The 22,953-nt window shown below is 41.2% G+C and overlaps 3 protein-coding genes across 6 annotated transcripts in view; 1 reads left to right on the top strand and 2 right to left on the bottom strand.

Annotated features, from left to right (window-relative positions):
* dnajc24 (DnaJ (Hsp40) homolog, subfamily C, member 24) overlaps positions 1-22,953 on the top strand; it is a 412,088-nt gene that overhangs the window by 5,494 nt on the left and 383,641 nt on the right. Inside the window, exons 3-6 of one of the 4 annotated variants that reach the window (XR_014921298.1) lie at positions 983-1,051; positions 3,348-3,554; positions 3,816-3,902; positions 4,024-4,084. Coding sequence is in view for 2 of the 4 variants with exons in the window: in XM_085462755.1 (XP_085318881.1) it covers positions 983-1,051; positions 3,348-3,554; positions 4,024-4,136 (389 nt within the window). In the remaining 2 variants the exon portion in view is untranslated. Of the gene's footprint in view, positions 1-982; positions 1,052-3,347; positions 3,555-3,815; positions 9,440-22,953 lie in introns of those variants that run through there. The other 3 variants (XR_014921296.1, XM_085462755.1, XM_085462756.1) reach the window with 3 other exon arrangements.
* LOC146705158 (uncharacterized) lies at positions 10,554-13,765 on the bottom strand. Its single transcript, XM_085462754.1, has one exon. The coding sequence runs from the start codon at positions 13,760-13,762 to the stop codon at positions 10,601-10,603; it is 3,162 nt and encodes a 1,053-aa protein (XP_085318880.1). The 5' UTR covers positions 13,763-13,765; the 3' UTR covers positions 10,554-10,600.
* Positions 13,999-16,007, bottom strand: LOC146705157 (uncharacterized). Its single transcript, XM_085460988.1, has 2 exons — positions 15,987-16,007; positions 13,999-15,828 (listed from the first exon to the last, which is right to left on the bottom strand). The coding sequence occupies exons 1-2, from the start codon at positions 16,005-16,007 to the stop codon at positions 14,227-14,229; spliced, it is 1,623 nt and encodes a 540-aa protein (XP_085317114.1). The 3' UTR covers positions 13,999-14,226.

Raw genomic sequence — 22,953 nt, 5'->3', positions numbered from 1 at the left:
CCAGGCTCAGGGAGGGGCGGCCATCTAACACGACCAGTTTGGGGTGAGAGAAGGACGACGGGATAAAGACGCTGTGGATGAAGCTCTGGGCAGCTTTTCACCTGCCACACACAAGCTCACACCACACAGCTCCATCAAGTTCTCCACCTCTGCTTTGGGCCCCGGAAGCTACTCAAATAGGGAACCCATGATTAGACGTAATTTTCACTTAAGTGATTTTATTTTAAAATAAGTCGTATCAGTCTGGCTATAGCCTAGCCAAGGTGTTAACTTACTCACGTGGTGAGTATGGATTCACTGCCATCTGCAGTCACTGTGTGGCAAAGGTTTGTTAAAAATAAAATATCCATAGATGGTTTCAAAACTGTAAGAAATAAGATATTTGTTTACCTCTGGTGTGTTTTATGCATATGTTCCTGAAAGCACTCGTCTCTCCTTCATTCTTTATCCTATTTTAAATTCGGACTAGTATAGCAGCAATTATTCTTCACACAGTATTACGCTAATTAAAAGCTAATCAAAGTTTAGCACTAATTATGCATGGTTCAGAGTCATTATCACTGTCAAACTGCATAACTTGATAATGACTGTTTTCTCAGTGAATTGTAAAAACAAAGAAAAAGTAAGTGTGAACATCTATCTTTTCACCCGTCTGTCCATCCTTCCATTATCAGTATGTCACTCAGTTCATTTATCCACCCTACAGTCATTTGCACTATTGTAGTGTTTACTATCGTCTATCCCAATGCACTTGACTTGTAAAAACCCTATATAAGATGTTATCTGAATGAATACAACTTTTCTGGGGGTTAAGTAGGAAAAAAGACTGTAAAGTTCAGAATGATTTACATTTTTAGTACATTTTGATTTACATTTTGAGAGCAGACTCTGACACAATAACTTTAACAGCAAATGTTAAATAATATTGCTTGTTTTTTCTATAACTGCAGCTACTAATAATGATGCATTGTCACTTCTGCAGCATGGACACTGAAACAGGATTGGCCAATAGATTCTACAGTCTATGTGGATGACATGACCTGGGATGATGGTAATGACACATTATGTACACTAAACATTCCCCCGGAAACCATATTTAGAGTGGCAGGTGCAAGTAAAGCTCTTTGAGTGCTCATGTAGCGTAGAAATGCTCTATACAAAAATCTGTCCATCTAAAGTAAATTGTGTGTTTACCTTTATGAACCACCATAGTGCAAAAATACTATCTTATGCCTGTGAAACTGTGTCATCTTTGGCCTTTTTTAACTAGATTCTACTAAAGAAACTGGAAAGAAAATAATGTTTTGTTTTCTTTTTTTACAAGCTGCTGGTAACAAAGTGCCTAAAGCTGCAATTTAAAATTAAGTTTTTGCTAAATTGTTTGTTGTCTGTATCGACACAAGGCGTTCTCATCACTTGAGTTGGGTGGGTTTTTTTTTTTTGACTTATTCATAGATTAGTGGTAAATGACAACTGTTACACCCCACTTAAAAACAAAGTATTATCTGGGGTGGGGGTAATTATTAACTGCCACAAAGTCGACGTCGTTAAAACACTGTTTATTTCACAATTCCAAACGAACCAATTAGGCCCAAATAAAACACAGGGAAGCTCTGTGTCAGGTAGGGGTGCAACGATACACAAAATTCACAGTTTGGTTTGGTTCAATACTTTGGTGTCACGGTTTGATATTTTTTTCGATACAAAAAAAATGTTCATGCCTTTTTAATTTGTCATTTATTAAAATTATAAATATATATTTTAACTCAAAAGTACAGTTTTTAAATGTAATGTTGCTGAAAAAACAAAGTAATAAAAAAATATCTGATCGAGAAATCACTCATCTTTGGAAAAGAGAGAAATGTCTCTTTCCAAAATAAAAGCTATACTATCCGCTTCTTCTGGGCTATATTCTCAGCAGCATATTAAACATATCAGGTCCCCATAAGGAGAATCATGTGCTAACGGCTGTCTAAATGACTCGGATAAAGTTTGTAGCATGCGTGCTTGTTGTTTTTGTCTTTGCACTAGGATGATGTCGGAGTAAATGTGCAGTCATATTCGTTGTGTTCCCACTAGTGCTGTCAGCGTTAATCTTGTTCAAATGACGTTAACGCCATAACGTGGTAAATCTCCGTTAACGAGTTACCGCGGATCGCCCCGTGCGTGGGGCTGGACGGTGTCAACACATTAACGAGCTAACTGCGCTAACGCACTAGTTCCCACCAATGTAATTGAGCATTGCGTGGCACATCCGACATACTTTTTTACTTTAGTCCATGACGCGCTTACCTTCAGGGTCATACGTCACATGAAGACCAAAATAGTTCCAAACGCCAGATCTGAATGAGGGTGGGGGAGGTTCAATTTGCCATGTTGCAATGAGCTTAGCTTCTGTCTTGCTAGCTTGCGCTGCGCTCAGTGGATCTGCACTCGACAGTGCAGCCTAGGCAAAGTAGTCAAATGCAGATCCACTGAGCGCTCAACACAGACAGCATCGTCAGAAGAAAAGTTGATAAAATAAATAAAAAATTTTGTATTGTTCGATACATATGCGTACCGAACCGAAAGCACTGTATCGAACGGTTCAATATCGATACGAGTATTGTTGCACCCCTAGTGTCAGGGTCTCCAAGGCCAAAACGACAAACAGAACAGCCCAGTCTAGCTAAAAAACAAAGTAAGACCACTCTATCTATAAGAAAACAAAATACAATGACTGTGCTCCACGTCTTGCCACAAAACATGAGAAAAATGGTTGAAACAAAATGGCAGAAAACAACTACATGCTTTCACTGTGGTTCACAATTGTCTCTGTAAAGGGACACCTTTACTCACAAATATTAAAAACCAATGTTACACCAAGTTTCATAAATTGACACCGCTACAACCTGCTGCCCAAACCACTGCAGCTCACAGCCCAGTGAAAAGGGAAGGAAAGAAGGCGCGGCATTTTGAGATACGGTGGCTGACGAGCTGCAAAACATCTCAGCTGCTGATTATGAGGCAGACCTGGAGCATAGGAGGAGCAAAAGCTCTCTCACATGGGGAGAGCCCCTAGAGGTCAGCGACTGTAACAACAACAAAGTTCCCTGAAAATAATTAGCTATAATAAGTGGACTAAAAATGTCCAAATGAAAACTTTGAATGACCTACAGAAAGGACTCTTACTTAATACCACTTTAAAAAAATTACAAGAACTCAGGCTCAGCACTATTTTTGTTTTCTCAATTTTTATTTACCATTTCATGCTCTGTCTGTATATTTTCACGAGTACTGTCCCAGATGTACTTGGTTACAGCTGGTAAATTTCTTCCATCTCTAATTTTGAAAGTATGTTCTTTCAGATCAGGGTCTATATACACACTCCTGTCGCTGTGGAGGAGTATTCAGTGTCACTGAGGAGGAACTGGAGGAGGAGCCACAGAGGAAACAGCAAGATGAAGGTGAAAAGGAAACTGAGGAAGGACGGCACAAAGGAGCAATTGTCTGCTGTGATACCTGTTCTCTCAGTGTGTATGTGACGTGGTCAACTAATGAAAAAGCTCAAAAATGTCAGTAATATTAATACTTTTTTCTTATAATTTCCAACTCTGACTCTGAGCCTTTCTTATAATCATTAGTATTGACATTTTCCTTTCAAGTGTGCACCAGTCAATTATATGATCAATACTGGCTTAAAGCTGAGACTCTCAGCTCTTAAATGTATTGCATTATCCACAAACCTTTATTTTGGAATCCCCTGTTTTTGGTATCTCAAATGTAATTGGAGAAATCGACACTAAACAATATTATACAATACTACAATATTATAGCAAGGACCACAACAATCCGAGCAGGCAGATCTTGAAGAAAGAACTCCCTTTTAATAGGAAGAGACCTCTGACAAGAGCAGGTTCAGGGTGAGTGATGGAAAGAGACGAGATAATAAAAATCACTGGTTCTTACCTTGTGGAGAAAATATTTTCTCTTAAAGTTTTCTCTTCAGGGTAGACTTTGATAAAACTATGCCTACTCCAACAGCAGGGGTGTCAAACATGCGGCCCGGGATCCAGAATCAACCCAGCAAAGACTTCAATCTGGAGCACTGGATAGCTTTGGAAAATGTGAAAGGGGGCATGGATTTTGAATTTTAACTGTATTTCCATACAGTTGAAAATCTATGGAAAATGTAATTCCATTGTGTTCTTGATAGCCAGCTTTTCCTGGTTATTATGACCTCTCTCACAGCCATTCATGCTACCACAAATTAGTTATGAAACAGATAAACAATTAAAGAAAAAACCCTGGTTTTTGTTTTGTTTGTTTGTTGTGGTGATGTATATATGTATTGCCTTAAACAGTATTTGGATTCCAAAAATACAAGATGGAAAGATCATCTGAAATATTGTGCAGTATACAGTTGTATTTTACTTAATTGTGCTGTTTCACTGCAACGTTTTCACCCTTCAGCTGTAAAAACCTGATTGTCATCCATCCCTGGTGGCGAGGTGGGCGGTATGGCCAACCAAATTTGTGAATACAGTAACCCGAGAACAAGATTATGTAGGATTTTTTTTTAAAAATTGGTACCATTAGGTGCATACTAAAAATCTTGGATGAGTTTGAAACTTGCGAACTCGAACTCAAGGACAGAGGTTTTCTAACGATTGTGTGAATGCTATAACTCAAGAAGGAAATCACCATAGGTCACAGATGTCAAACTCCAGGCCTCGAGGGCCGGTGTTCTGCAGGTTTTAGATGTGATCCAACACAGCTGATTGAAATGGCTAAATTACCTCCTCAACATGTCTTGAAGTTCTCCAGAGGCCTGGCAATGAACTAATCATTTGATTCAGGTGTTTTGACCTGGGGTGATATCTAAAACCTGCAGGACACCGGCCCTCGCGGCCTGGAGTTTGACACCCCTGGCATGATGGTGCTGAGCATAACCAATTCTTTTCAAGTGCATCAGACAGCACAGAAACTAACAGACCTTTTTTGTGGTCCCATCACAAGATGTTGCTATGGTGCCACTGGTAAACAACATCTTAAATAGACTATTTAAGCAGTATATTTTAGATCAGAAGAATTACGTGCTGCACACAGTCAACAGCAACATGCCTCCTGCTTGAATTTCAGTTTAGAGCTCACCATGTTTTTCAAAACTATATCTTTTGCCACAGTGTAACTTGGTTAAGGATTCGACTGTATTCACAAGAAAGCATACAGTTGAAAAACGTAGTGTATGGCCAATGATCTTGTCCCATGTTTGTTTACGTTTGGCTCCGCCCATTAGAGTGTTATACTTCACTGAATCCCTGCTGCTGTCAACACCCAACCACTGCAATATGCATGTGTCCGTTCTGCTGCCGTTAGTAAACTATTTTTGAATCCTATACAAAATGTATATACATGTACTTACTTGCACATATCTAATAATTTTGCACTCTCCCTGCATGGCGGTCTTTATCCTTTAAGCGCAGGCCTTCTACCAGAGGCCTCGGAGCTTGACGGTCCTGTGCACTATCTTTGCTGTTCCTAGGATTGTGGTCTTCTGTACAGTGATTTCACATGTTTTTCCTGAGATCTGCTCGAGTCATTCAGCAGCATCTTTTCACAGCCTGTACTGGGATTTTTCCTGGTGTGTCTCTATGGATCTTGTGCTTAAAACGTTTGCCTGTGCTGCCATGATAAGTCCCTCTGTGCTATCTTTCAGTCCAGCTCTGTCCAGCCACTGGTAGGATTTCTTGGTATCCGCCACTTCTATCCGCCAGCGGGGCATGCCATGCACGAGCCTGTTCATCCATGATGGTTCTTTTTCTTGCTTCTCTTCTTTCTGTGATTTCTGCTGCCTGAGCTGTTCACTATCAGTTGTGGCCATTTTCCCGTTTCTTGATGTACTTGGGGATCTTTGTTGTTTCATCCTGGACAGTGGTTCTTACACTCACTACTCCCCTGCCTCCTTCCTTCCTCTTAGCGTACAGTCTCAGGGTGTTGGATTTGGGGTGAAACCCTCCATGCATGGTAAGGTAAGCTTCCTTGTCTAGATGTCAGTGGTTTGTACCTCCTCCGTTGGGCAGTTGATTATCCCAGCAGGGTGTCTGACGACTGGCAGGGCGTAGGTGTTGATTGCCTGGATCTTGTTCTTCCCATTCAGCACTTGCCTCACTCTCTGCAGCTATTTGGTGGTAGCGGCTTTCCTAGCGGCCTCTTCATGGTTCCCATTTGGCTGTGGGATTCCCATGTAGCTGTCAGTTTCTGCAGTATTGCCTTCTGGAGTACAATCCCACAAGTTCTGACTACCTTCCTTCTCTTTGTTGTGATCCAACTACACTTCTTCAGTCCAAATGGCACTCCGATGTCATATATATACGTTTATGATTTAATAAATTAAGTAAATACGTACACACTCAAACAACCTTGAGTATTGTCAAAACACTGATAATATGGTTATAAAAAACTATAAAAGAAAACACAGACACATGTGCACACACACACAAGCATGCTGTGACTCAGAAAAAAATTATCCTGTGACTACATAGAGGTCCTAACCCTCCAGTTGAACCCAGTACCCTAAATGACAGAGCTATTCTCCCCTCAGCAGGGCTGCGACAGACACACAAAGGGATAACGACTGGTAATGACTCTCATATCTTTGGTCACTCAGCCTGCAAAGGTCACATCTAACAGGAGATCTGAGTGATGATCATCTTTCATCCATCCGTCCATCTTTGCATTTTTTCAAAAATAGGAGTTCAAAATGAGGGGTGAGGGGCAAATAGTTGAGATTTGACAGAAAAGAAGATGAGAAGGAGTGACACATATTGTCTAAATTTTTCACTAATTATTTTCCTCTCTAGCAGTAACAGTCAAGAGTGCAGGGGAGATTATGTGGGTGGGGGAAGTGGTGTGTATATGTCTGTGTGTGTTGAGGGAGTGGGCAGGAGGAGGAGTTGACAGCTGATGTGTAATTGAGGGTTGGTAGAATATTGATGTGACAGACACAGAGACATGCTGAGATGTGCTGGGACACAAAATCCATTTCACCTGCTCACCACCTACAATTAGGCTCCTTTAGATCACTTTCTAACCATTTTCTGGACAAAAACTCATTACACCCCACCCTGTTAGGACCCCCTTTTCTCATCACACTGTAAAATCTTAAAATCCATTTAATTAAACCAAATGTAATTCAACTTATCTTTTTTAACATGTATGGAAAAAATAAATAAGGTTAGAATAAAGTTGGACTGTTTTTGGACTGTAGTTCAGAGTGAAATTATATAGACTAGATTTCGGATCTGTTTCATTATTAATTTTACTCCAATCATGTCAGTAATATTTTACAGAAAACTGACCTTAGATCAGTTTATTGATTGAGTCACAACCGATGCAGGGAAGCTAAAAGCGTCAACATGCCTCACTGAAAGTAAAATCGCTGCTACAGTGATATGAGTCTTCTGGATCATGTAAACTGAAAACACACGCAAGCCAATCAACCTGTCAAGAGAGCATGATGATTTCTAATGAAAGACCTTTTTGATGGAAGGAATGATTCACGAACAACGTGGAGCATAATAAGAATAGAACCAAGCAATAATATGATATTTTAAAAAATGTAATTTCGATTGAGTAACGTCTTTGTAAATAATTTCTGTCTTAAAATTCATTACAATCTAATTGAAAGGTTAATACATTTAAATATCAGAATGATTTAAATACAAATATTAGCAATGCTGTTCCTTTGAGAATGTGCCAATCTTGAATCCTCCTTTTGTTTATTTATTTATTTTGGGAAAAAATGGCTTAGCGGCACTGTATATGACCCTACTACTACCAAAGAAGACTATGTATACTGTATATATAGAATCCAGTGTATTTAAGTATCTTATTTTTGGAAAGTTGAAGTCATTCACATCCATGAGTTTTGGAACCATGACACGTCCACATTGCACCCATCTTTTGATGGATGTTTTCAGCAGAATAATACATGATGATGCATGATCATTAGTTCACTGTACTGAAGTGGCATCAGTCACCAGATCTGGATCCAGCTTTGGGCTGTGTTCGAACAGAAGATTTACGTCATGGATGTGCAGCCAGTTAGTGATGTTAATATGAACCAAAATCTCCGGGTTAGGAATGTTACCAGGACTTTGTTGAATCTATAGTAGAAAGAATTAAGTCTGAAGAAAAGCAAACGAAGGTCCAAATTGCTGCTTGTGCGACATACCTAAATAATTGGCTGGTATTGTATTTTGCCTACTTTAAAAAAACAAACAAACAAACAAACAAACAAAGGGAACTTACAACAATATGACTATAACCATTTAGGAAGGGCTTGTGTGACAAAGCAAGTCACACAAGCAATAGCAAAACACAACCGACCCCTCTATGTTTTGGCATTTTTGGACTGGACATAGAGGGAAGGCTGCCTACTGAGAGGTACACAGAATAGAGGGCAGTGTTTCCTGGCTGAAGTTAAGCTGCTTCATTCCTGGTTTAGCGTGAGTAAGCTCTGATGGCTCACAAGGCCCCAAAAGGCCTCAGGCCACCACTCACTTCAGTGTGCGCTTGGCTTAGTCTGCCCTCTCTGCCTGCCCCCTGTGTCTCTACACTCACCCCCCAGAATGCTGCTGTCTTTTTATTATCAGTGAGATCTGTTGATATGTAGAATTTGAGCTCATTAAATGAAAATGTAATTATCAGTTGTACTTTATTAACAGATTACTTTCTTTTTTTAGATTAATCTCTCAAATTGTATGCTGTTTATGATATAATATAATATAAAACATGTAATATAAAGTTATTAATTTAACAGAAAATAACATTCTAAAAAGCACAGCTAAATGTGGTTGCTTTTTGTTCATTTTTTTCTTAATGCTTTAATGCTTTATGTGTTTTAATTGAATTCTTTCCACAGAAAGTGAATCAGGAAAATGTACAGGAAAAAAAATCAGTCTTATTTGGCTAAAATCTCTGGTACATGATTTTGACTACATAAAATATATTATTTGACTGTTTTGGTTTCTACTTAGTTTTATCACTGATAACATGAAAATAATGGAAAAAAACAACTTTGTATTTCAATAAAAAATGATCCCAGTGTCAAATATTCTGTAATGATTGCAGCTTAAAAGCACATATAGATTTGATAAAAGATATATGATGATATATAAACAAAATCATATTGATTATCTAATTATAAGTTAATGTGCAATCTATACTCTTCCTTCAAGAATACCCCTAATCTCTTCCTATCTACATCATGGTACAACAGTTTGAATCTACCTCTAATGCTCCTGCCCTTAATTCCCTTACATCTGATATCTACACACACACACACACGCACACACACATTATTTCTACTTTCTTTCTCTCCACCACCTGTTTGGGGCTTTTCTATGTGGGACGCTACGTTCAGATGAACAGAATAAAGTTTTGGGGGTGTTTTCTGTGTGGAGTTTGCGTGTTCTCCCGTGTATAGGTGAGTTCTCTATGGGTACTTCAGCTTCCTCCTACAGTCCAAAGACATGCAGTTAGTGGTGTTAGGTTACGTCTTTGGTACAGGAACGTCGCACGACACCTTCCACAGTCAGATGGTCTGTGGGCCACTCTTGCTCTTGTTGTTGGTCTGTCAGCCGTGGAGGAGAGCGAAGTTCTAACACACAAGCTGAAAAGCATTTAATCATAACTAATGATTAAATGCAGAGTGATGTGTAAACATATGAGTGAAAAAAGATGACTGAAGAAGAAACCCATCAGCCTAGGCTTATTGTAGCATAACTACGGGGATTCAGTAAAAAAGAGGAAAGACCTATTGGATGATGTGAGAGATGCATCTGGGCCTTCAGGTGGTCCATGTGTATGCGTTTGCTGCACTGGTAGTAAAAGCATACGTGGGCAGACAAACACAATTCTAAGAGACTGAGACCTTTATTCGTCAGACTGTGCTGATGAATAAAGGTGGTCATAACAAATAATGACTTTCAAGCATGTTACAATTGTATGAACGCTGTTTTTGCCTTATATGCTATATTTAATTGTATGTTTGCACATCTTTCAATAAATCAGTGGACCCATTTCCTATTTTTGGAATATAAAAATAAAGGAGGGATGGCTCCAGTCTTTCACAGTACTCTACATGAACTTCATTCCCCTGCTAAAACCTGTACAGTGTTAAAAGAAAAGGAAGAAGACAGATAAGTGGAGAGCGGAGAGTCCATCATTACATGCTGAGCAGCTCTGTGGACAGCTGGAAGCCTCGCTTCAGCATAAGCCGAATTCTGTTCTGACATTCAAACAGTATAAAAGCGTTGACAGGAGCAGCTTTTCAAATGTGACCTGATTGCTGAGAGCAAATGTCCTGTTATTAACAGCGCTTCTGCATGTGCTGATAAATGAAGTGAAGCGCAGAGGACAGCAGACCTGTCACTTCTTGTCACTCCTTCTCTTTCTCTACAGGACAAAAAAGGATTTGAACAGAGCAGTCAAAGCTATAAAGACACATCTCCTGGATGCACTGGTACGCATCTTCAGTGATGTATCCTAGGGTCATCAGGTGTTTCGGGTCTCACAACATCATACACCCTCGCCCAGGCGACCCAGCCGGGGGTGATCAAGCCCCGACTTGCGTACCAGTAGCTACCCACGGATCAGCCCTCTTGATCCACAGCCACCTTGTGGCTTTCTCTGCCGCTTCACTCACAGCCTGGATGGCCCTCTTCTTGGCTGCCCCAGCCACGCCCAGCCGCCCTAGGGCTTTGCAGAGTGATCGTCCTGCAAAGCCCCTACAACCCACTTCTATGGGCTCATAGAAAGTCTTCCAGCCCCTTCCCCTGCACTCCTGCACTAGTTCCTGGTACTTTCCTCGTTTCCTTTCATTGGCCTCCTCAATCCGCTCTTCCCAGGGCACTGTGAGTTCCAGCATGATCAGCTGTTTTGAGGCCTCAGAAATAATTATCATGTCTGGCCGGAGTGATGTTTTTGCAATGTTCTGAGGGAACTTTAGTTGTTTACCCAGGTCAGCCTGTAGCTGCCAATCAGAGGCTGTGTTGAGGAGGCCAGTTGTCAAATGTGGGCGCACCTGGGGTTTCTCTCCAGCCTTAATAAAAGAGATTGCCTTCCTCGGAGCATGATGATGCTTGCTGGTGCTGATTGCTGAGGCAATCTTTTCAGCAACTACTCTGAGCACCTGGTCGTGCCGCCAACGATACCGACCATCGGCCAGGGCCCTTGGGCAGCTGCTAAGGAGGTGTTCTAGGGTCCCTCTTCCAGAGCACAGGGGACAGGCAGGTGTCTCGCTCTTTCCCCACAGATGGAGGTTTGCTGGGCTTGGCAGAGTGTCGTATACTGCCTGCACTAGGAATCGGATCCGGTGGAAGTCTGCCTGCATGATGTTTGCCCAGGTGACCTTGCGCTGCAAGGTGCTCTCCCACCTTGTCCATGCTCCCTGCCGCTTAAGGCCTACAGCTCTACTTACTCGCTCCTCCTCCACACCTGCTCGGACCTCTTCCTGGAGTAGCTGGCGTCTCTCCTTTCCCTGTGCCCTGCTGACCTGGGCCTTTGGGACATACCCCAAGCCTGCTCCCCCTGTTGCTAAGACCCCCATCAGTGTTTTCTGCCTTAGGCGTGACTCCGCCACCTCAACTGCCTTCTCAGCCTTCCACTTTCTTCCTGTCCTTACCTCAATACCTGCTAATGCCACCTTGCAGTCTTTAGAATCTCTGTACTGTAGGGCTTCTCGTGTGCGAGCCACCTTGAACTCTTCTGTGAGACCACTGAAGGGTAACTGCACGCTGTTGCTTGTCCCATACAAGGCAGCGCTGGTGAGACTGCGGGGAAGTCCCAGCCACTTACGAAGAAAGCCACTGATCTTTCTTTCAAGGGATTCCACAGTAGTTATTGGAACTGTATAGACAAGCAAGGGCCACAGGATTCGGGGCAGGATTGAATGCTGGTAGATCCAGGCTTTAAATCTTCCAGGCAGGCCGGACTTATCCACCTTAATAAGCCACGCTCCCAGCTCCTCATTTGCCTTCTGAATAGCAGTAGAGTCTTTCAGGCTGGAGTCAAAGAGTTTCCCCAAGCTCTTAACTGGTTGTTCCGTTATGGATGGAATAATGGTTCCTGAAATTGAGAACCGGAACTTGTCCGTCACCTTGCCCTTCTTCAGTACCATCGATCTTGACTTGGAAGGTTTAAAACTCATCCTTGCCCATGAGATGAGTCTCTCAAGACCTTGCAAGATCCACCTACACCCGGGAACTGATGATGTTGTAATGGTGAGGTCATCCATATAGGCTCTGATAGGGGGCTGACGAACACCTGACCTTGTTAACGGCCCTCTGCACTCCACCTCCGCAGCCTTTACCACCATGTTCATTGCCAGGGCAAAGAGCGTAACTGAGATGGTACAGCCTGTTATTATACCTTTCCCGAGTCGGTGCCAGTCTGAAGTAACTGCCCTAGAAGTGACCCTAAGCCTAAAATTGGCGTAATAGTCCAGGATCAGGTCCTTGATCTTGCTGGGAACATGGTGGAGGTGTAAAGCATGCTCAACCAGTTTGTGTGGGATCGACCCATACGCATTAGTCAGGTCCAGCCACAATACAGCTAGGTCGCCTCTGTTCTCATGGGCTTCTCTTATAAGGTGTGTAACTACACCAGTGTGCTCTAGGCAACCAGGAACTCCTGGGATCCCCCCCTTCTGAACTGATGGATCGATGTAATTGTTTCTAAGGAGAAACTCGGTCAATCTCCGGGAGACAATGCTAAAAAACACCTTCCCCTCCACGCTCAATAGCGAGATGCTCCGAAACTGGTTTATGTTTTTCGAATCCTCCTCTTTGGGAATCCAGACTCCCTCTGCGCACCTCCACTGATCAGCAACTCTCCCTCTCCGCCATATCACCTTTAAGATCTTCCACAGGTGGCGAAGCAGCTCTGGGCAGCGCTTATAGACAAGGTAGGGTACGCCACTGGGACCTGGGGAGGATGCTGAGCGGGCTGCTTTGATGACCTCACACACCTCCTTCAAACTTGGCTCCGTCAACTTGAACTCTGCTGATGGTGGGGCAGGGTTGATGAGAGCTTTGTTTGGTCCCAAGTCTTGTTCCCTCAATGGGTCACTCATTGTCTCATGAAGGAAGTTATTCACCTCCTCTGCTGAGCACTCCAACTGCCCACTTCGCTTAACCCCAAGCAATTGTTTGGAAAAGCGAAAGGGATCAGCAATAAAAGCTGCACGTTTCCTGGCTCTCTCTCTTCCTCGCCTTCTGTGCCATTCTGCTCTACGGAGGGTAATCAACTTCTTCCGCAAGATGTTATGCAGTTCCTCTAAAGCTTGCTTCTCCTCCGCATCAGCGTTCTTGAACTGCTTCTTAAGGCTCCTGAGCTCCTGGCGCAGTTGATGAATCTTCATGGCCCTGCGGTTCATGGTGTAAGGGGTCTTGTTGTTACACTTCTCGATCAGGCCGAACCTTTCTGAGGCGTAGCTGACTATGATGGTGGTCATTGTTTTAAGCCTGCTGTCGGCATCTCTTTTGGCCACAGCTTGTATGATGTTGGAGACATCCTCATCAAACTTCTGCCACTCGCTCCGGCTGCTGGCTGGGGGCCACTTAATCCGCTGTTGTGGAACTACACTGCTTGGATTGGAAGAGTCCAGTGCATGGAGGGACTGGGCTCTGTGGGGTGCCTCCTGGCCGGGCTCCTCCTGCGTCTCACCAGGTTCAGGACCTGTGCGTTGCACCTCACTCTCCCGCTCCAAACATTTCATTCTAGCCTGATGGACCTTTAGGCCACGCTGGTTCTTACACAGCTTGCCGCAGATACATGTCTTACTCGTAGTCCTTTCCATTGCGTTGGTCGTTAACCTTAAGTCCGTCCGATTGGAGACCTCATCCTCCCCCCCTCTCGGGATCTCCTGGGGGTATCTTTCTTTAGGGCTTTCCGTAGCTTTTTGGGGTGCTTTCTCACGAAAACTGCAGACCGGGATGCTAGCCCACCCTGCCCCTGGAGCCGTCTTTCCGAGCTGTCATCTGTCTCTCCAGTCGTCACCAAACTTTCTTGGTTGTCACCTAGACTCTTCCTAGGCGTCACTGGCTCAGCCAGAGTTTAACTATAAAGACACATCTCCTGGATGCACTGGTACGCATCTTCAGTGATGTATCCTAGGGTCATCAGGTGTTTCGGGTCTCACAACATCATACACCCTCGCCCAGGCGACCCAGCCGGGGGTGATCAAGCCCCGACTTGCGTACCAGTAGCTACCCACGGATCAGCCCTCTTGATCCACAGCCACCTTGTGGCTTTCTCTGCCGCTTCACTCACAGCCTGGATGGCCCTCTTCTTGGCTGCCCCAGCCACGCCCAGCCGCCCTAGGGCTTTGCAGAGTGATCGTCCTGCAAAGCCCCTACAACCCACTTCTATGGGCTCATAGAAAGTCTTCCAGCCCCTTCCCCTGCACTCCTGCACTAGTTCCTGGTACTTTCCTCGTTTCCTTTCATTGGCCTCCTCAATCCGCTCTTCCCAGGGCACTGTGAGTTCCAGCATGATCAGCTGTTTTGAGGCCTCAGAAATAATTATCATGTCTGGCCGGAGTGATGTTTTTGCAATGTTCTGAGGGAACTTTAGTTGTTTACCCAGGTCAGCCTGTAGCTGCCAATCAGAGGCTGTGTTGAGGAGGCCAGTTGTCAAATGTGGGCGCACCTGGGGTTTCTCTCCAGCCTTAATAAAAGAGATTGCCTTCCTCGGAGCATGATGATGCTTGCTGGTGCTGATTGCTGAGGCAATCTTTTCAGCAACTACTCTGAGCACCTGGTCGTGCCGCCAACGATACCGACCATCGGCCAGGGCCCTTGGGCAGCTGCTAAGGAGGTGTTCTAGGGTCCCTCTTCCAGAGCACAGGGGACAGGCAGGTGTCTCGCTCTTTCCCCACAGATGGAGGTTTGCTGGGCTTGGCAGAGTGTCGTATACTGCCTGCACTAGGAATCGGATCCGGTGGAAGTCTGCCTGCATGATGTTTGCCCAGGTGACCTTGCGCTGCAAGGTGCTCTCCCACCTTGTCCATGCTCCCTGCCGCTTAAGGCCTACAGCTCTACTTACTCGCTCCTCCTCCACACCTGCTCGGACCTCTTCCTGGAGTAGCTGGCGTCTCTCCTTTCCCTGTGCCCTGCTGACCTGGGCCTTTGGGACATACCCCAAGCCTGCTCCCCCTGTTGCTAAGACCCCCATCAGTGTTTTCTGCCTTAGGCGTGACTCCGCCACCTCAACTGCCTTCTCAGCCTTCCACTTTCTTCCTGTCCTTACCTCAATACCTGCTAATGCCACCTTGCAGTCTTTAGAATCTCTGTACTGTAGGGCTTCTCGTGTGCGAGCCACCTTGAACTCTTCTGTGAGACCACTGAAGGGTAACTGCACGCTGTTGCTTGTCCCATACAAGGCAGCGCTGGTGAGACTGCGGGGAAGTCCCAGCCACTTACGAAGAAAGCCACTGATCTTTCTTTCAAGGGATTCCACAGTAGTTATTGGAACTGTATAGACAAGCAAGGGCCACAGGATTCGGGGCAGGATTGAATGCTGGTAGATCCAGGCTTTAAATCTTCCAGGCAGGCCGGACTTATCCACCTTAATAAGCCACGCTCCCAGCTCCTCATTTGCCTTCTGAATAGCAGTAGAGTCTTTCAGGCTGGAGTCAAAGAGTTTCCCCAAGCTCTTAACTGGTTGTTCCGTTATGGATGGAATAATGGTTCCTGAAATTGAGAACCGGAACTTGTCCGTCACCTTGCCCTTCTTCAGTACCATCGATCGAAGAAATGTCAGAGAAGAAATGTCTTTAGTTTTCTTCCATAGTGTTCAGTAGTTCAACAGTAATTAATGATAGTGATTTGGAAACAAAACAAATGAGTAAACAGTAAAATATTTCAACATAATTGCACGTTCCATTTTATACTTTACTTTAGCAAACTTATGTTTACAAAGTGTGATTTGGGAATTTGTACATCACACTCCATATTTTCCATTATGTACTTTTATAAATAGTTGTGAATTATTGTGCAGTGACTTTTACAGAAAGGCAAAAACAATGTGGCGACCACCACCACACACACATAACAAAACAGAACAGGACCAGACTAAAACATCAAGCATTGTACTGCCTGTCTTTTAACTGTTACCGAAAAACATTGACCATTTTTCTTTTATCTAACAATGGGAAGTGGTGGTATTATTTATTTATTTATTTATTTATTTATTTATTTATTTATTTATTTATTTATTTATGTATGTATGTACAAAAAAACAATTAAAAACTATGAAAACACAGAACTATCAAAATTTAAAATGAATGTCCTCACATGTGAATCTCATTTTTCTGAGAAAAAAAAAACAGGTAAAAAAAAAATCAGGTAATTCTTTGTTTTTACATTCGTCAGGTCCCAATCAGCCCAAATAGCAAAGAGAAATTAAAAACGCATGCCATGAAAGAGGTCGGGTCTTAGAAGGTTAAGATAATCCAGTTCAGCCCAGGCACAACGCATTGCTGAGGCAGGACAGCAATGTGTTGTCGATGTGGAGTTGTCGTAGTGGAAGTACTGACCAGCACTCAGTCCCAGAAACTGGAAAAACGCTTGCTCTGGTGTAAAGCCACAGTACTCAGCCAAAAAAAATTCTTCCTCTGCTGACAGGAGGCCTTCATTTGCAGGCAATACTATGGCGGCAGTGGTAGAGAGAAGCTGGAGAGTGAGTGGCGGGTGGTAGACTGAACCTGCCCACTCTTATGTAAAGGGTTGGGTACAGGAAGAGCAGTCAAAGATGAGACTCAGTGTCTTTGAGCCCCCCTCAAGCTAGGCTCCAAAATAAAGCGACTTGCACTCAAGGGCAAACCTAAACTCCTACCACAACATTTTTTACAGGAAAGAAGGAACTGCCTCTTGCCAATCACTCAAAGCCGAGTCCACTGGGTCCATACTGGTATTAAACTTCTATCACATGTTGCTGTGCGACAGGCAGGTAGTGGACCCAAATGCAGGACTTGTGAGATAGGAAAATGAACTAAAGACGATAGCTTTAATGCTGTAAACTGGGGGGGGGGGGAAACAAAGACACAAATAATCCAGGAATATGTCTGGGGAACTAAAAAACACACTAAGCACACAACATGAGGAAAATTGCAACAAGAATAGAAAAGTGGATATTTAAATACACACCAGGTAATTAGGGAGATTAAAACACCAGGGAACACAGCTGAACAAAGTCAGGAAAAACAAGACAGGGGAAGCAAATCCAAACACAAACCACACGAGATGAGGAACTAAAAAAATAAAAAAGGAAGTGAGTAATATAGAGACCCAAACTAAGGCATATGAAGCTGAATTAAATTGGGACCACGGAGATAAGGCACATAGAGGCCAGACAGATACAGGGCCACAGGCAGGGGTCAAAGAAATGAAATGAATGAAAAAACCTAATAATGAACAAAACAAATCATGAATTCAAACCAGAACATGTAAAGTTGCCACAACCTACAGAAAACCAAGCCCGAGCCCAGACTTGAATGGATTGAAAATATCGGTTCCCAATATATTTTTTTTTCCATAACTGGGCAAAGTCTAATCGGCCTTCCTGTTTTGGGGTGTGACCAGAGATTTACAGCTTGTTGTAAACACTCTGTATTTGGATTTGACAAATCTACAGCCTGTCTGTGAGGCCCTACCCTGTACCCTTTGGTGCAGTCAAGCAAGCCTCCACATTATTTTGCATTATGCATATATACTCTGCATTGCAGTAAGATAAAGTAAGATCTTTTTTTAACCGATCTTCAAGTTAATGTGGTTTTAGCATTAACAAACACATCAAATTTTTCACTAACACTAAACAAAACAAATAATGTAATATGCAACAATGTGGAAACTGAAATATTGAAACATGATAAACTTACTAAAACCTGTGTGAAACTAGAATTTATATTTATATAATTACAGCAATGTGCAGCATAAAAGAAAAAAGTTTTAGTTTATATCGATTCAGTTTGATTTTCAAAATAAAAGCCCTTCACAATTGGTTATTTAAATCAAGTGTGATAACCAAAACAAAACCAGTATATACTAACTGTGAGAGAGTATACTTTAGAGCTACAGTGACACTAGCTTGTGGAAATAGGACATTTCCTTTTAAAAGTAGTTTGAAAAAAAGAGTTTTCAGTTTGAATCAGTGAATACTGCAAGAGTAGAATTCAGCTGTCTTGCTTGCCTGTAATAACATGTGATCTCGGTTCCAGATCAAATGTTTCAAAAAAAAAAAAAAAAATTACACATAACATATAATGTAATTGCAATGAGGTATTTCTGTAGTCTATTGATACTAGATAGTGGAAAAGGGGTGGGATTAAATAAGCTTATGCTTCTTCCTGCTCCTTTTTGAACATGAACGTTATTTGGAGTTGTGGTTGCTCGTTTTCCTTTTGTTTTGCTTTGTTCATTTGTCTCTTTTAATTCTATTTTGTTGTACTTTTTCAACATGTTCAAAATAAAGATAAAAAAAAAAAAGGAAAGAGTACAAAAGTGCGCAAAGGTGGTAAATATGTCCTTATTGTGAAAATATATATATTTTTTAAATATTAAATAATTACAATATTTCACATATTGTCTTTGTACTATTACAATCATAGAATTTCAATTATTGCAAATGATTGTACTGTAAATCATTCTGCCTTTGAGAGTTTTTAAACATATTTTAGCTGCATTCAAAGGAAATGAGGAAATGAAAGCAGCAGGTAAAATCTAATTTATTAAATCCCATGGTAACATTTGATTCAAGAGCTGGTCAAGCCTCCATTGACAAGATAATGGTAATGATAATGATGATTGTGTGCGTGTGTGTGCGTGTGTGTTTATGTCTGTGCATATGTGTATGTGTAGCTTTGTGACACCAATGAGGGAACTGTTATGACATGCCCGTTGCTATAGAAACCTCTGGGTGGGGCTATCTGTCAAGAATCATGTCTATTCCCTGAGGAGCACACATAAACGGTGTTGTTTTCCTCTGTGTGTGTGTGTGTGTGTGTGTGTGTGTGTTCGCGTGTGCACACAAGTTTATGTGTTTGAGCACATGCACACATATGTTTGGCTGGCTGAAACACAGCAGAGACTTTCAGGTTCCCTTTGTGTGTCATTTTAGTCCCCAGGGCCTAAAGCAAAACAACTGTAGTCACCAGCTAAACGATGACAAACACTGTTTGGGAGACTGATTGTGTGAGTTCTGTATCTGTATATGTGTAGAGGACAGAAATTGATATTAGCAACTGGAATCTGCAGCCCTAAAGAGACAATTTCTGGAAATTCCAGACTTGAAAGAAGAAAAAAGTATTTAAATGATATGTTTTAAGCTTAAATATAATTAATTAATTAAATGTAATTAAATTATACTTAGTGTGCTTATATTACTACTGCTTTGCATTGCTTGAATAAAATTGTACTCATCGTTCTGTAAGACCAGGAAAATGAGACTCTCGGCTTTTGTTAAAAGCTCAAAAGTTATTCCACAGATTACCATGAAATTTAATACAGATACAGAACCATAAAGATCACGTTTTCATTTACCCTGCAGAATATCACATTTACTGTAAAGTTTCAGTATTGATTCAGTATTCTAATAGACTAATAGACTATCAGTCTTAATGATGTGACCCACTGATTTTTTCTCAGCCTTGCAAGGCTGTCATTCCTTTTTCTTTCTTTCTTTCTTTCTTTCTTTCTTTCTTTCTTTCTTTCTTTCTTTCTTTCTTTCTTTCTTTCTTTCTTTCTTTCTTTCTTTCTTTCTTTCTTTCTTTCTTTCTTTCTTTCTTTCTTTCTTTCTTTCTTTTTAATTAAATGACTACTAATTTAAAAAGCTCTGAACAGCTGAATTAATGACGGGTGCCTTGCAGGAAATACTATCTCTCTCTCTCTCCCTCTATCATTTTGTTTTATATATGTGTGTGTGTGTATATATATATATATATATTTATATATATATATATATATATATATATATATATATATATATATATATATATATATATATATATATAATAAATTATCCTGATGTCATGTTTTTATCCAGTTGCTTGTATATACCCCCTTAAGGCCCAAAATATGACATTATTCCAATTTGTTAAAAATTGAGAATTTAATAAACCATCTGACAAATTTGTTGAAAAAATACAATTTTTTTTAATTCCATACATTTTTAATTTGCTACATGTGCTACATGTAGCTTTTTTTTTTCTTTTTTTTTTACAACAACAACAATTGCTTAAAAATGTGTTGTGCAATTTATTTAGAGGGGAAAACAATCACATCGATAACATAGAAGTCTCAAAAACTCACAAAACACTACATGTGTCAGAAGAACACACACACACACACACACACACACACACACACACACACACACACAGAGACCTCATTAAATGATAATTCTAGCGTCTCTCAATGACACTGTATTCAAATTGTGTAATTTATCAGTGTAAAGCTGAAGCATTGATAATGCTGATTCTGAACTACTTTTGTGTATTTGATTTAATTTAAAACACATTTTGCTCTTGATTATGCTTTGTTTTATATGTGTTCAGCAAAATTTTATTTTATTTTTGTAAATTCTCTGACATTTTTTTCACCTCCTTCTAAAAGACAAACTAATTAATGTTTTATGTTTTCCCCATGCAACCACTTATTTGTGATGTGCAAATACATTTCTGTCGTACCGATTCAGCACCAGTACTTTAGATTTCTGAGTTTTCTGAGTTGCTCAAGGGCAATTTGACATGTAAACTGGAGTGTCTGTGTCAGCTTGCTCGACCTCTTCTTCAACCCACAAAAAAGAAAAACAAAAAAAAATGAACGAGAATTATTAGCATCGCCTATAAAAGCAAATGTTTTACAATTTGTTATCTATTATTCATTTATTAAATTGTATAAAACTGTCAGATTTCCAAGGCACTGAGATCTCATTAACTAACAGTCACACATGATTTGAAAGTGGTAGTGGTGCTGTGATCAGTCATTATTGAGACTCTGGATCAGCTGAAGCCCTACCACATCTTTTTGTCTGTCAGCCTTAAGTGACCGGGGTGGGCTAGATGTCTTCATCACCTCTTTGTCTATTGAACTGAGGTCTTCAGTGAAAGCCTCTTACTGGATCTCCCTCCCTTGCTTTAGCCAGTTAGGGTAAGCCCCAGTCATAGCAACATTTGTATTAGACTGCTTTATGCTGTCTAGAGTTGTTTATTGTTTGGCTTCCATACAGCTAGAGAGCAATCAAAGCCTCTTATATTGCCAAAGGAGCCAGTAAGTACTAGTACGTAATGGGTACCTGCCTTCTTTTCACATGACTCTCACACCACTGACGCCTCTTAATCAAGCTCCTGTTCAGCTTCAACTTAACTGAGTAATTGTTTGTTCATTTCTGAAAAACTGGTATCAGTGTCAGTTTATGTGAAGTGTGATTTGTTTGCAAGTCTCTCTTCTTAACCACAGTCCATCCAGTGATCTATAATAATAACCAACAGTTATTTAAATCCATCAGGCTTCTTGACAGAAACAATAAGACCAAAATCAGTGAAGAGTCATTAAAAGCAGCTGCATAAAGCATGAACGTTTTTGTTTTTTATTTCCAAAGAGTGAGTGACTCTTATTTGAGAAGAGCTTTGAGTTCATTCCATTTGAACTGAAGTTGATTGCATATGTGGGAAAATAAGTAATTACTGGCTTATGGACTGTTTCCAGATTTAACTGAGAGAAGAGCTGCGATGTACTGTGAAATCTGGAACAGCAGAACTTCATAAATGAATACGTCGAGTCCACTGGTTGTGGGTCCCATGATAATAATGGAGAGATGTTTCTCCAGCTTTCACAGTGCAAAAAACCAAACTGATAGTGGAGTTTTGAAAGACTTAGTAAGAGTGAGGTTACAGACTAGTTAACCCAGGCAGGCATGTTGCTGCCTAGATTGTGACAAAGAAAAGAAACTCCAGATTCCTTATTCATCCCATCTAGTGATTTCCAGCACACGTGCTCTTCATCAGACACTGAAACACCAAGCAGTGTCATCAGAGTCACCTGTGAATGATCACACGACCAGTTACATCAAATCAAAAATCAGATCTTATACAGGACAAATGACAGATACGTGAAAAAAAAAACCTGTCAGTGGTGCAAATATTAAAAAGTATACACACAATGCACAATATCAAAAACCTTTGAAATCTCTTACACTGCCATCAGGTAGTTCTGTAATCAAGTGTAAGAAAAACTCTTAAAGTGGTGCCTACATTATTAGATGCAGTAAATACACTATAACCCTCAAGTGAAAAGTCATGAATCCATGGGAAATATACAGAAAAGCTTAAACTTATATTTTATTGAAAGAGCTGCAGAAAAGGACAAATGTTCATATTTTTATTAAGACTTTTTGGGGCCAAAGTGTCCAGAGCAAAAAAAATCCAATGAAGTTCAAAAAAGGAAAAATGGAGTATTGATGTCCCCTCCTCTTTATGGAAGCTTTACATGTTCAACCCCAAATCAACTAAGACAAGGCACATTGTGATTCATTTTCTTAAAATGGTTGGCAACTGGACTTTTCTGATCATGATCTCTAATAGCACACCTATGTTTTCAGGATCCTATATAACCTATATAACCTTTTTAAAAATCTTTGTTCTAAATCTGCTGTTTCCTCTTTAAAGTCACCATTAGAGCTACATATGCAGTGGATCTGAGACACAGTAAGGCTTTTTTTTAAAGATGTGTAACGAATGCCCATATAGAAATGAACCATGTGAACCATTTCCCATTTTTGCAGCTCTGCACTGGCCTCGTAGGATGAAGAGGATGTGCATGGATTCTTTTGTTTTTCACTGTCTGGACTGTAAAAAACCTCTCTGGCCAATGAGATTACTTAGATCTGGTAAGTGTCAAATTAGACCTTCAA

This window comes from Copadichromis virginalis, linkage group LG7, assembly GCF_057382275.1.
Source record: "Copadichromis virginalis isolate Kocher_CV1m ecotype Utaka linkage group LG7, C_Virginalis_male_GT1.1, whole genome shotgun sequence".
In the NCBI taxonomy this organism is placed as follows: Eukaryota; Metazoa; Chordata; class Actinopteri; order Cichliformes; family Cichlidae; genus Copadichromis; species Copadichromis virginalis.
Note: the sequence above shows the minus strand (reverse complement) of the source record. Positions and strands in the feature narration are given on the sequence as shown.

What these genes read in the sequence shown, in the direction of transcription:
- LOC146705157 (XM_085460988.1), bottom strand. Translation starts at nt 16,007, where the DNA reads ATGGAAAATATGGAGTGTGAT. An exon ending in TGGAAAATATGGAGTGTGAT is followed by an intron (nt 15,829 to 15,986) that starts GTACAAATTCCC and finishes ACACTATGGAAG; the next exon opens with AAAACTAAAGACATTTCTTC.
- LOC146705158 (XM_085462754.1), bottom strand. Translation starts at nt 13,762, where the DNA reads ATGAAATGTTTGGAGCGGGAGAGTGAGGTGCAACGCACAGGTCCTGAA.